Consider the following 12,129-nt stretch of genomic DNA (forward strand, 5'->3'; position numbering starts at 1 on the left):
CAGTTGTTCCAGCACCCCAGGCTGCAGCACCTCCAGCCCCATAGTCAAGATCCAACAAGCAAATGCCACATGGATCCTCACAACTTCCCCTGTATGTCAGTGCAGACACAGGCTCTGTATCCTCAGTATCTCTTCCTCCAGCAAAGGAGTTTACCAGGGATACTGTGTGGGGTGGGAGGAACTGGGAGCCAAGCGGGAGCACAGCCAGCTCACCCAGCATGAAGGACGGGATGCCCAGTGGTGACAAGGACCAGAGGACACATGGGGAGGCTTCTCAGCCAAGTTCTTGCAGCCAGTGCTGGAACCAGCAGCTCTTGCTCAAGGTGCATGAGGTGGGAGAGAGGAAGGGCTCCCAGTCCTTACTGCCCCTGACACCACGCGTGTCATGGGCACTTGCCCCCATCCTTACCTCAGCTCAGGACTGGCCAGTGGCTCTTTCCTGGTACCTGCCCACAACCCTCACATTTGCAGCCTGAGGAACAAAGGGGTCCCAGCAGCTCTCCCAAGGGCTGGGCAGAAAGTCATGGCCCAGGTCTACCACCTCTGAGAGAGAAGGTCATCCACCATCTCCTTCAGCTGCTTAAGAGTCTTTTTGACTCTTGAGTAGATATTATATATATGTGATCTATCACTGATCAGTGATCTTTCTTAGCTAGAAGAGATCTAAGAAGGAAGTTATGTAGAAGTTGTACTACTACATGTTCCTGTGTGTAAGGTGTGTGTCACGCAAAGGACATGGAAGGGAACAATACTGTACAACCCCAGGAGAGTTTTGGTTTCCTTGTGGAGATAACACATCACCCCGTATAGCACAAGGGGGAAACAAGACTCAAAGAATTTGAGGCGTGTAACTGAAGCCAAGGCCCCAGGGAAGAGCCACGCTGTATTTGGGGAGAGGCATAGGGACTGCAAGGCTCCAGCACGTTGTTACTGGGGTGGTGTCTGCACCTCCTCGCTGAGCACCACGTGCCATCTTCTTCAGTGGGATGGGCAAGGCGATGGTGATGAATGCTCCCGCTGCAACTGCACATGGCCATGCTCTGTGTCCTGAACTGTCTTTGCTGAAGGGGTTGGGACACTGACCCCCTCAGGTGAGGGAGAGGCATCCATTCCCTCTGCTTGGGGAGGGTTATCTGTGCCAAAATGCCCAGGTGGCCCTGGGGACCCACAACCTGATCCACACCAGTCCTTGGGACTGAGCCCATGGCCTACAACAGCCACCCTGGCACCATATCACAGGGATGTGTGACATCAGGGGTGGCTCTAAGGGTGCTACCTTGTGGGGATGTCCCTGGGACCCTGAGGGAGCTATGAATTCCTTGTAGTCCCAGAGGGCTCCCACTAGAGGAAGTACCAGGGCTTCCCTGGGGGAATCTGGGAGCCCTGGGGGCATCAGGCATCCTCATGGTGCAGGGTGCCCCCATGGGATGTCACATTTCCTCACAAGCACTGCAGAAGTGGGGGGAGGAGGAGGCGGGGGGAAACACACACACCTTGGAGATGTGGGGCACCCCAACCAGTGTCTCATTAGTGGGTGTCAGGGGACCCCAGGGAGGTGGGACACCCCCAGCAGTCACTGACCAGCGGGGTGGCGGGCTTGGTGGTATCCATAGAGCTTGGTCGGTGTGCAGGGGGGATGGGGGGAGCCTTCCTGTCTGCATCATCCTCCTCCTCTGCATCGTCAGCCTCTTCATCGTCGGCCAGGCTGAGCAGCAGCAGCAAGTTGGTGCAGGCAAAGGTGCGCCTCAGGCCACAGTGGTGTGGAGTAGCAGCGCCCATGGGGAACTCTGTGCTGGGGGAGCCAATACACCATGGGGCACCGGTAGGGACAGAGACCCCCATGGCCATGGGGCAGCCACCCCCAAGGCCACAGGAAGGACACGCAGGTCTCAGTCACCCCTGTTAACAACTTCTCTGTTAACCCCACTGCTCCCCTACTCCCACTGCTACTCCTCAACAGCCCGCACCAACTCCCAGGTGCCTCCCAGCAGCCTCCACTGACCCTCCAGATCCCCCTGCCCGGGACACTACAGCTCCTTGAGCCCACCCCTCCATGTCACTCCCCTCTTGCCATCCCTCCTGAGCTGCCTTTACCTGAGGAAGGAGACGGACACGGGCTCAGCAAGGCTCTGGGAAGAAGTGAGGCTCAGCTTGGCCCGGGAGGACGCAGGCTGAGTGTGGTTTCCTGCTGGGGGCTCCACTGGCCCCCTTATCTCAGTGGGCTGCAGCAGAGTTTCCACACTGGCCTTGGCCATGGTCCTGCTGGTGTGTGGCTGGAAGGGTTCCAAGGGCTCTGGCTTGTAACCCAGGCACAGCGGGGTGGGGGGGCTCCTGCCTAGCACTTTGACCTCACAAACACTGCTCACACATGGTTCCATGAGGTTCTGGACCCCAGGTTAACCCTTCAGATTGCTGGTTGAACCATTTCTATCCCCAAAGTAGCCACCAAAATACTTTGAATAACAGAAGATCTCATGTTAGAAGGGATCCATAAGGGTCATGGAACCCAGTCTTCCCCAGAAGGAAGTTCTGCAGGAACGTGGGGCCAGTGAGGGTGGGAAGACTCAACTCAGGGCTGAAGACAAAGGAGAAAGTGCTAAAGTGCAAAGAAGGAAGGATTTTTGGCAGCAGCACCACTTCTGCTCCCCGCTCTCGACAGAGAAGTGGGATGATGAAGGTGGAGGCCTTCACTGGAAGGCTGCATCACAACCGGTTGGTGGAGAAGGGCTGGGAAAGGACAGCTGCTGTGCGTGACCCCCTCTGTGAGCAATCCCAAGGGAATAGAGCACCCTTCCTGCTACTATGAGGCCCATGTTATCCTGCTGCCAGATCCTGTCAGTCAGATAAAAACCCGAGGATGTGCGGGTGAGGAATCACCAGCACTTTGCAATAATCCTCACCAAAGGCAGCAGAAACTCCCATACTGGTAGCAACTGGAATCAGGTGGACTAAGGGGAAAGTAAATGACAGAAAAGCTGAGGTGTTGCAGAACACAGGCTCCTTTATAGAAGAAAGGGAGCAGTTGCAGTTCTCGCCTTGCTCGCTGAAGGATGGAATCGGCCTTTAGCCATCAGTGGTGCTCACCAGGTTCTTCTTTCATGGGTGGAATAATTTCTCCGGTCTCTAAAATTCTGTCACCCTGAGGGAAGGAGCGAGTCTGGTGAGAACATCCCCTGCACCCAGCACCGGCCTTCACTTCAGCTTCCACACACACACCATCCACTCACACAAAACAACCCCATTCACTCAGCATTTCCCCAGGTGCTGATATCACACCACAGCCACATGATCCAAAACCTGCCTTGGCTATTCAGCTACAGAACAGCAGCTAAACATTCCAAAACTGTCTTGGTTTAAAAATGTATATTGGACTGACAGTACTGCAGAGAATCCCAGATGCGTTTGGGCTGGAAGGCACCTTAAAGTTCATCCAGTTCCAACCCCCTGCCACGGGCAGGGACACCTTCCACCAGACCAGGTTGCTCCAAGCCCTGTCCAGCCTGGCCTTGAACACTGCCAGGGATGGGGCAGCCACAGTTTCTCTGGGCACCCTGTGCCAGCGCCTCAGCACCCTCACAGGGAAGAGCTTCTGCCTAAGAGCTCATCTCAGTCTCCCCTCTGCCAGGTTAAAGCCATTCCCCCTTGGCCTGTCCCTACAGGCCCTTGTCCAAAGCCCCTCTCCAGGTTTCTTGTAGCCCCTTTAGGCACTGGAGCTGCTCTAAGGCCTCCCCTTAAGGAGCCTTCTCTTCTCCAGGCTGAACCAGCCCAGCTCTCTCAGCCTGGCTCCAGAGCAGAGCTGCTCCAGCCCTTGCAGCATCTCCATGGCCTCCTCTGGACTCACTCCAACAGCTCCATGTCCCTCTTGTGCTGCTGCCCCAGAGCTGGATCAGGACTGCAGGGGGGGTCTCTCCAGAGCACAGCAGAGGGGGACAATCCCCTCCCTCTTGTGCTGCTCACGCTCTGGGGGTGCAGCCCAGCACATGGGGAGCTCTGGGCTCAAGCACTCAATGAAGCTGGGTCATGGGGAGCTGTTTGTTGACCAACATCCCCAGGTCTTTCTCTTCAGGGCTGCTCTCAATCCAGTCTCCCCCAGCCTGTGTTTGTGCTAGGGAATGCCATGACCCAGGTGCAGGACCCTGCACTTGGCCTGTTTGGACTCCATGGGATTCACGTGGTCCCACCTCTCCAGCCTGTCCTGGTCCCTCTGGATGCCACAGCCACCCTCAGCAGAGAACAGCTTTACATGAACCTCCAAACCCACGCCCTGCAGCCTGTGAGGACCCACGTAACCCCTCTGAAACATATCTGGTGCTCAAGTGCTGTCTGTTACAGCTTCAGGCTCTGCCTTGGCCTACCAAGCTGATCTAACTCAAGTGAATTAGGCTGAGTAATTAGGCTGAAGCCTGAGGCTCACAGCTTGACCTTCAGCATGCTGCTCTGTGCTTACTAAGGATGGAACTGTTTAGTTTTAGTTTACATAAAGCACAATTAGGGATGTGTCAAGCAAAAAACTTGCAACTATCAGAAACAGCAGAGCTCAGCTCCCACAAGAGAAGTAGAACCCCTTTGGTGTCATTCCATGCATTAATCCCACCTTCCCAGGGGCTTCAAACACCCAAATCCTTCACAAGGTCGCTGTTGTGCTGTAACTAACACTTGCATTCCCACAAGGAACGTGTGCTTTCCTCCCAGGATGGGCAGTGCTGTTAGCCAGGTACTCAAATATCCTGCTGAAACAGGGACAGCTCCGAGGTCAGGATGGAAACTCCTTCAACATACTGCAACTGTCCTGCCCATGGGATCAGGCATATCCCCTGTCACCACCTTCCCGCCTGGTTTACGAAGCTGGGAGATAAAACAAGTGTTAAAGACTTACTGGGAATATCCGTGGGTTTGACGTAATGATACCGAGAGGCTTTTTCTGGAAGGCGGGAGAAAAGAGGGAAGGGGGAAAGGAAGAAGAGCATTACCCAGAGGCGGTACCCAGGAATTCCAGCATGGGGGAAAGGACCCTTCTAGACACAACCAAGTGCAGGGCTGGTTAAGCCAGGCTCTCGCCACCAGTTAAAGCAATACCCAAGGGTAACACCGCCCAGGCAAGGTTAGAGGGTATGAGCAAAAGGGGTCTGTCCCACCAGCAGCGTACTGGCCACCCCCCCACCCCCCCCAGCCTCATTATCGCCAGGGTCACCGCTCCTGCGGGAAAGCGACGAGTAGGACCCAGCTTCCCAGCTCACAGGAGCCAGCAGGGTCACAGCTGCTCACTGCCAGGGAAGCCCCCCCAGGAATACACATTTGTGCCACCCAAGCAAGGAGAAACCCGGGGGCACAGAGCACAGAGCGCCACCGGACCAGGCACCGAACCGGCGCGTTAACGCCAACCCTCCTGTCACATCGCGCCCCTGCAAGGGGCTAACGCGCGCCCCCGCGCCGCTCGCGCACACGCACCGTGCCGTGGTACTTCACGTAGTAGAGGATGACCCAGGCGGGGATCAGGACCCGGCCCAGCACGAACCCGCCGGTCTGGCAGACCTTGTACACCTGCGGGCAGCGGGACGCGCGTCAGGCCCGGCCTGGGGCTCCCGGCACCGCCCCCGCCCCCCGGCCCTGCCCGCTCACCTGCTGCCGCCACAGCCCCCCGGGCCGCAGGAACCGCTCCCAGAAGGCGGCCACCGGCCCGAGCCGCTGCGGCGGCAGCACAGGCTCCCGCTCGCTCAGCTCCTGGTCCCGCAGCCAGCGGCGCCGCAGGGCGCGCAGCTGCTGCAGCCGCAGCTTCTCGTCCTCGGTGTAACCGGTCATGGCGCCGCCGCGCCGCGACCAGCCCCGGTCACGCTCCCGGTGCGGCCTAACCCGGCTCTCGGCGGCGGGCGGGCGCCGCGTCCTTCGCCGAGGCGCACAGCGATGACGTCTTCACGGCGCGCAGGTGGCGTCATCAGGGTGCGCTCAGGGGCGGGCCGTGCCCCCCGCCGGTCTGGATAGCTCTGTCCGGAGAGCAGGGTCGTTACCGGATAACCGCGGTTCGAGACCCAGCTGAGGCGTCATGGCCGGGCCAGAGCTGGGGCTCCGCTTCCAGCGCTGCTTCCTGGCGGCCCGGCAGCTCCGCTCCTTCCCGTGGCTGGTACGGAGCAGCGGGCACAGGCGGCTGCCCGTGGCGGGAGGCGCCGCGGGCTACGGGGGAGCATCATCACCTTTATTTATCGTATTTTAGGAACTGGAGCACAGCCTCCGGGCCTCGCTGGACTCCTCTCTGCTCCTGGATGTTCTGCACAGGGTAGGGCAGGATGCTGGGTGTCGCAGCGGGTCCCGGGCTGCCTAGTGCATCTTCGGGGAGCCGAGAGCTCGCTGCCCGCGGCTGGGTTTGCTCGTCGTTACCAAGATCAGAGCCACGGCTTTTGGTTGTGCCCGGCAGAGCAGCAGTTTTCCTTCTCTTCCTGCTGTTAGGTGTTTTTAGCGCCAGCATTAAGACCCATGTGCCTGAGCACAGATGTCTTTAATCACAGAATCCCAGACTGGTTTGGGCTGGAAGGCACCTTAAAGCTCCAAAACCAGCTCCAACCCCCTGCACGGGCAGGGACACCTTCCACCAGACCAGGTTGCTCCAAGCCCCATCCAACCTGGCCTTGAACACTGCCAGGGATGGGGCAGCCACAGCTTCTCTGGGCACCCTGTGCCAGCGCCTCAGCACCCTCACAGGGAAGAGCTTCTGCCTAAGAGCTCATCTCAGTCTCCCCTCTGTCAGGTTAAAGCCATTCCCCCTTGGCCTGTCCCTCCAGGCCCTTGCCCAAAGCCCCTCTCCAGGTTTCTTGTAGCCCCTTTAGGCACTGGGAGCTCTCTAAGGTCTCCCCTTAAGGAGCCTTCTCTTCTCCAGGCTGAACCAGCCCAGCTCTCTCAGCCTGGCTCCAGAGCAGAGCTGCTCCAGCCCGTCAGTGGATCTTCATGACCTCGTCTGCTCCTCTCTGGAAGAGAGAAAAAATTAAAAGCAAGAGGAAGAAGAGACCAAAACAGTCTCTCTTTCCACTTGGTTTTTCTATTTACTTTCCAAAAAGAGAAAAACCACATATTCTGCCACAGAGCTGGAACTAGAAAACCAACCAGAAGTCACCCAATTTCCTTTTCTGGCTCAGCAGCACTTTTTCTAGCTCCTGACTAAATCAGAATGCACTTTGTGACACAAAGAGCCCTGCTTTTTCCCTAGACCCTTCCTATCTGGTGTAAAATCATCAGTTGGTAACTGGCTTCAATTGCTGGTTTTGTTTTAGACCATTCTCCACCCTTTGTGTGTGAAATATCCCCTTTCAGCCCGGTACAGAAGATGCTTTCTAACTGAACTCATCAAAAAGGTAATGCTTCTGGTGTTCCTTTCAACTTACTTATCTTTTTCCTTGAAAAGAGGCCAGTTTGACCTTGTGTAACAACAAACCACAGCATTCAGAATAAAACTTAATGGCAGAGTGTATTAAAACATGACTTAATGTATGTTTCCTGTTTCACTACAATTTGCTACCCAAACCCAGCCTGTTCTGTCTCCCGCAGCATGAATCCATTGCAGCTGAGCCCCTAGATGAACTGTACGATGCACTGGGAGCTATTTTAAATGAAGAAGAATCTACTCACTGTTACAAACACTACTTGCTGGTAAGAGCCAATGCTGCAGTGTTATAAATCACTTTAATCCTCTGAAGTAAGCAATAATTGGCTTTAACAGTAACCCCTGGAGTGCTTCCTCCCTTCTCCCAGGTGCTAATATGGGTTGTAAACTAAAGCTCATGTCTGTGCTGATCCACCTTGGCTGCCTTGTGTGTCTGCAGCCTACAGGAGAGTGTGTCACCCTTTCTGAGAGTGTGGCAGTGATCTCTGAAGGAACCACGGGGCTCGTCACATGGGAGGCTGGTCTGCACCTCGCCGAGTGGGCACTGCAGAACCCCTCTGGCTTCAGGAACAGGTACCAACACAAGCATGGACAGAGAGATGGAGAGAGAGGTTTCACAGTATGAGTGAGCCACACAACTGTAACTTAACAGTGTACCTCCAAAAGAACCACAATGACTACACCCTCTGGCTGCTGGTAACTGCTGCTCTGGTCTATTCTTGACAGTCAGAGTCAGACTTGAATCCAGCAGAGGACCTCGCAGTGCTTTTAAGACAGGTTTTAAGATCAAAGCTGTCACACCATGTGGTCTGACCTGCTCTGTGGAGTTGGCTGCTCAACTTCAGCTACTGCAGTGTCTAGTGAGTAACTACTGCACTCACTGTGTGGTGAGGTTTATCCCATCTGCCTTTATACAGTCGATGTGCAGGTGCACGTCTGATCTCCTCCTCTGGGCTTTGTTTATAAGCAGGTGAGAGGGACAGGCACTTTTGAGGAAATACCCATCTAAGTTAATTTAAAATATGGGGCTCACAAGGAAAGGAACTGTGCTACCTGAGTGTCTGTTTCTCTCCACTGAGTATGAAAAGAGCTTGGTTAGATCGAGCCACCCATGCTGCAGAAGGCTAAAACCAGGTGAGAACATGTCCCATCCCCATGGTGGGAGCGCTTTGTACTACAGGCTTGGGGCAGTATTTCAAGTGATTAATTTTTTTCCTTACAATGGCTTCCTCAGTGTTCACCAACTGTCCCTGTTATCTGAGACAAAGCTTAGATTGTAGGTGGTTTGATTTCCTAACTCCACTTAGAGTCCTGCTAAGTACTTCTTTACCTTTCAGGACAGTCTTGGAATTAGGAAGTGGGATCGGCTTCACTGGAATTGCTATCTGTAAAACCTGCAATCCCAAGACATACATATTTAGTGACTACCACCACCGTGTTCTCCAGCAGCTGAAGCAAAACATCTGTTTGAATGGCTTTGTCCTGGAGCCTGAAGCTGCCCAGGGTATCCAGCTGGAATCTGGAGGCCAGAAGGCAGAAGGAGCAAATCACCAAAACCCGAAAGTAATTGTTGCAGAACTTGAGTGGGGCTCAGTTACAGAAAAACAACTGTTGGCTCTTCAACCTGATGTCATCATTGCAGCAGGTACCTTCCCCCTGGTTGTGCCTCACGGTGGGTGATCGCACAGGGTAGAGGGGGAAGCACAGAGGTGTCTGTGTGCAGGGTGTGCTCAGCCCTGTCTCAATCGCTGTGTCTGGAGGTGTGTGGCAGATCTTCTCCCAGTCCGTTTCATCATTTAGTCTTTCCAGATGCTCAGCAGCTGTGTATGTAACATTAAAAAGCAAATTATTTATCCCTTCTACGTTTTAAGATCCAGAAACAGATGATAAATCCAACACTGCTCAGCGCCTCATCAATACTAACGGGCCGTCTTGGTATTCTCCTGGGGGATAACATATTAAACAAATAAACAACCTACCAAAAAGCCAAATCACAACCCCTTTTTGGATCTCCCCTATGTATAAATCTAGAGGAATCATATAGAAAAACCCTAATACTGCAAAATGTAGCAATAGGAACATTTCTGAGATGTAGCTAGAGGATTATACTCCCTCATCTGGGGCTTTGCAAAGCAAGAATTACCTAAGAATTCAGGTGAAATATGACAAAATATTCTGCCTCTGCATTAAATCCTGCATTAAATATGTGAATCTTATAAAATAGTCAGGTTTTGAGTGTTACCTCATACCAGCTGTACTGTAGAGCCCAAGCTGGATTCCTGAAGGCAGCTCAAACCTGGAGGTGATCAATATGTATCTACTGTTTGCTGTTAGTAGTTACTAAGGAGGTTCCCTTACTATGTTGTATCAAAACTTGTATCTACAGCTACCTGAGATTGTAGTGGGGTGGGGGTTGGTCTCTTTCCCAATTAACAAGTGATAGAGCAGGAAGAAACAGCCTCAAGCTGTGCCAGGGGAGGTGTAGACTGGATATTAGGAACAGTTTCTTCCCCAAAGGGTGCTCAGGCATTGGAACAGGATCCTCAGGGCAGTGGTGGAGTCACCGTCTCTGGAAGCGTTCACAAACCGTGTAGATAAGGCCCTCAGTGACGTGGTTTGGTGGTAGCCTTGGCAGTGCTGGGGGGACGGTTGTTGGACTTGGTGATCTTTAAGGTCTTTTCCAACCTGGCTGATTGTATGATTCTAAGAGTAACAGAGGTGTCTGTTGGTGGTACATGCACATACCTCCACATTTGGGTGTAGTAACCACCACCTCTTGAGCCTCAGTCCCCAGCAGGGCTGACACATTTCAGGATCATGGTGCTGGTTGGTAAGGCTGATGTTTTGTGCCTTCATCGTCAGCCTGACCTTCCATTGCTATTTCTGCGCTCAGGGAAACAATTTCAGATGAAAACAGCTGCAGTTCAAACCAACTCCTTTGCAATCAGCCTCTAAAATGTAGTTTGTAACAACCCAGTTTCTGCTAAGGACAGTTGTAGCAGAACACCAACGCTCAGTGATTTTGCTTGTCTTGTTGGGCTTAATTACATTAGCTGACAGTGCCTTTACAATAAGGAGCACTGATTTTTAGTGATACTAGAGATGAGGGCAACTTGACGTAGCACACAAAATAGAGGCATTTTCCAAGAGCTCTTCTAGGGAATTTTTAATCCTGAATACAAAAATCATACTCTTTGGCAAGGCGAATATTTTATATTTTTGTTTTGTAGCTTCCATTCTGCTTTTTACTCCATGCTCAAGAAATATGTCATGTTTTCCTTTTTGTACAGATGTGGTGTATGATCCAGAGATCATTGGAGCCCTTGTTGGTCTGCTACAGCAATTCTCCACTTCCAGAGCAGACAGAAAACCTCCTGAGGTCTACATTGCTTCCACAGTCCGGAATCCAGACACCTATCACCTCTTCCAGGCTCAACTCGGTACGTGCCTTTTTCATCAACAGTCTTGGCCTCTTTCCCCAAGTAGAGATGAACAGGAGCAGGTTTTGATGATGGGTATTGCCCAACAATGAGGTTTTTATCCTAGAACTGGATTTAAGAGGGCTCTACCTAAAAGCAGTCCCTTTCCCACAGGGATTTGCTCAGGAGATGGGAACTTAGCTTTTTGCTCCATCCCATCTATCACAATTCATGTTTGTCAGTGCCAACCTGAGATGTATCCAAAGTGTGGTGGCAAGAAGGAACTAACAAAGGGTTAAGCTTAAAGGAGGAAAACCTGCTGCACTGTCACAGTGATAAGGGAGATACAGCCTCAAACCTTTATGTGAGGGTTAAAAAAACCCAGCTAGAGATTAAGTAGATGATCCCTAGGGTCCCTTCCAACCCTAACTATGATTCTAGGAAGTACAATAGGGAGTGATTTGGGATTTTCCTTCACAAACTCCTCAAAAGCTCTCTCCTCTCCCAGTGGTGCAGCTAATCTGCAGCCCATGGTTAACTCACAAAATCATGCCCAGTGCTTAGCAGAAGCATTGCTGTTCATGTTTAAGAAGTTACTGGTAAGCATTTACCTGTGGCTTACTTGAACAGCATGATAGAGATCTTAGTACACAATTGGACATGCAGCCTTTGCCCTTCATTTTATGAAGCAGAAATCTGATTCCCAGTGTTTATCCTTACAGATAAAGCTGGGATTGGGTGGCAGATTATTCCAGCCCACAGCAACCATGTTTTCCTCTGTGATGTGCAGCCAAATGTAACTATTCTCCAGCTATTTATATAGACTCGGCAAATAGAATTCCAGTTTTCAGAGCAGCGGGAGATATCCCATCCTGGCAACAAGGTGATCTTAAGTTCTAGACACCATCAGGAGAGGCACTGAGAACTTCACGCACGGGCTGTTGTCAAAGTGAATTACCAGCAAGTGAATTACTGCTGCCCCTGAAAGGTACCTGGGAACCTTAAGCAATAGGAAAACCAGTCCTGATCATATTGTGCTCTGGTTCTGTAGAAGACAACAGAAATGAACTGGATTTCTTTGTCTGACCATGTTTTGCTTTCTGACGGAGGCACGTCTGCAGGACCACAGGATGAGTATCTCACACTGACAAGGAAAAAAAGCAGTGTTTCACTGGAATAAATACATTTTTAATATTAAAACCAGCTGTAATGGTCTGTGTCTTTTTGTACTTGTTTCTATGCACCTGCATACTTGCAGTCTGGGTCATCTTAAAAATGAGTAATGAAAACTGCCTACAGTGAATGTAGCAGATAGTGCCAAAAGCTGAAAGAGGAGGTAAA

General features: G+C 52.3%; 3 protein-coding genes across 6 annotated transcripts; 1 reads left to right on the top strand and 2 right to left on the bottom strand.

Moving 5' to 3' along the window:
• Window positions 1-547: 547 nt before the first annotated feature.
• Window positions 548-2,987, bottom strand: LOC136016455 (uncharacterized). 2 transcript variants are annotated; one of them, XM_065683664.1, is made up of 4 exons: window positions 2,901-2,987; window positions 2,095-2,273; window positions 1,582-1,792; window positions 548-1,061 (listed from the first exon to the last, which is right to left on the bottom strand). In XM_065683664.1, exons 2-4 carry the CDS (start codon window positions 2,253-2,255, stop codon window positions 798-800), a joined length of 636 nt encoding a protein of 211 aa, XP_065539736.1. In that variant the 5' UTR covers window positions 2,256-2,273; window positions 2,901-2,987; the 3' UTR covers window positions 548-797. The 2 variants fall into 2 exon arrangements, 1 of the variants encoding a protein (XP_065539736.1); XR_010613603.1 differs by lacking the exons at window positions 2,095-2,273; window positions 2,901-2,987 and having other exon boundaries at window positions 844-1,023; window positions 1,582-2,044.
• Window positions 2,982-5,951, bottom strand: NDUFB6 (NADH:ubiquinone oxidoreductase subunit B6). Its single transcript, XM_065683665.1, is given in 5 exon segments — window positions 2,982-3,139; window positions 4,877-4,921; window positions 5,449-5,541; window positions 5,620-5,811; window positions 5,814-5,951. Coding segments are annotated over 5 exon segments (519 nt in total). The 5' UTR covers window positions 5,934-5,951; the 3' UTR covers window positions 2,982-3,070.
• EEF2KMT (eukaryotic elongation factor 2 lysine methyltransferase) lies at window positions 5,937-11,991 on the top strand. 3 transcript variants are annotated; one of them, XM_065683661.1, is made up of 8 exons: window positions 5,937-6,118; window positions 6,209-6,271; window positions 7,260-7,340; window positions 7,534-7,635; window positions 7,809-7,942; window positions 8,707-9,014; window positions 10,660-10,809; window positions 11,511-11,991. In XM_065683661.1, the coding sequence occupies exons 1-8, from the start codon at window positions 6,041-6,043 to the stop codon at window positions 11,609-11,611; spliced, it is 1,017 nt and encodes a 338-aa protein (XP_065539733.1). In that variant the 5' UTR covers window positions 5,937-6,040; the 3' UTR covers window positions 11,612-11,991. The 3 variants fall into 3 exon arrangements, with proteins under 3 accessions (XP_065539733.1, XP_065539735.1, XP_065539734.1); XM_065683663.1 differs by having other exon boundaries at window positions 11,840-11,991; XM_065683662.1 differs by lacking the exon at window positions 6,209-6,271.
• The last annotated feature ends 138 nt before the right edge of the window (window positions 11,992-12,129 follow it).

Source organism: Lathamus discolor, chromosome 6 (assembly GCF_037157495.1).
Source record: "Lathamus discolor isolate bLatDis1 chromosome 6, bLatDis1.hap1, whole genome shotgun sequence".
NCBI classification, from domain to species: Eukaryota; Metazoa; Chordata; class Aves; order Psittaciformes; family Psittacidae; genus Lathamus; species Lathamus discolor.

Bases quoted from the DNA above. Each gene is read 5' to 3' on its own strand.
- LOC136016455 (XM_065683664.1), bottom strand. From the start codon at position 2,255: ATGGCCAAGGCCAGTGTGGAAACTCTGCTGCAGCCCACTGAGATAAGG. The intron at 1,793-2,094 runs GTAAAGGCAGCT...TGGCTCCCCCAG, and splicing joins GTGTCCGTCTCCTTCCTCAG to CACAGAGTTCCCCATGGGCG. The intron at 1,062-1,581 runs GTCAGTGACTGC...CAACCCCTTCAG, and splicing joins CCAAGCCCGCCACCCCGCTG to CAAAGACAGTTCAGGACACA.
- EEF2KMT (XM_065683661.1), top strand. From the start codon at position 6,041: ATGGCCGGGCCAGAGCTGGGGCTCCGCTTCCAGCGCTGCTTCCTGGCG. The intron at 7,636-7,808 runs GTAAGAGCCAAT...GTGTGTCTGCAG, and splicing joins GTTACAAACACTACTTGCTG to CCTACAGGAGAGTGTGTCAC. The intron at 9,015-10,659 runs GTACCTTCCCCC...CTTTTTGTACAG, and splicing joins TGATGTCATCATTGCAGCAG to ATGTGGTGTATGATCCAGAG.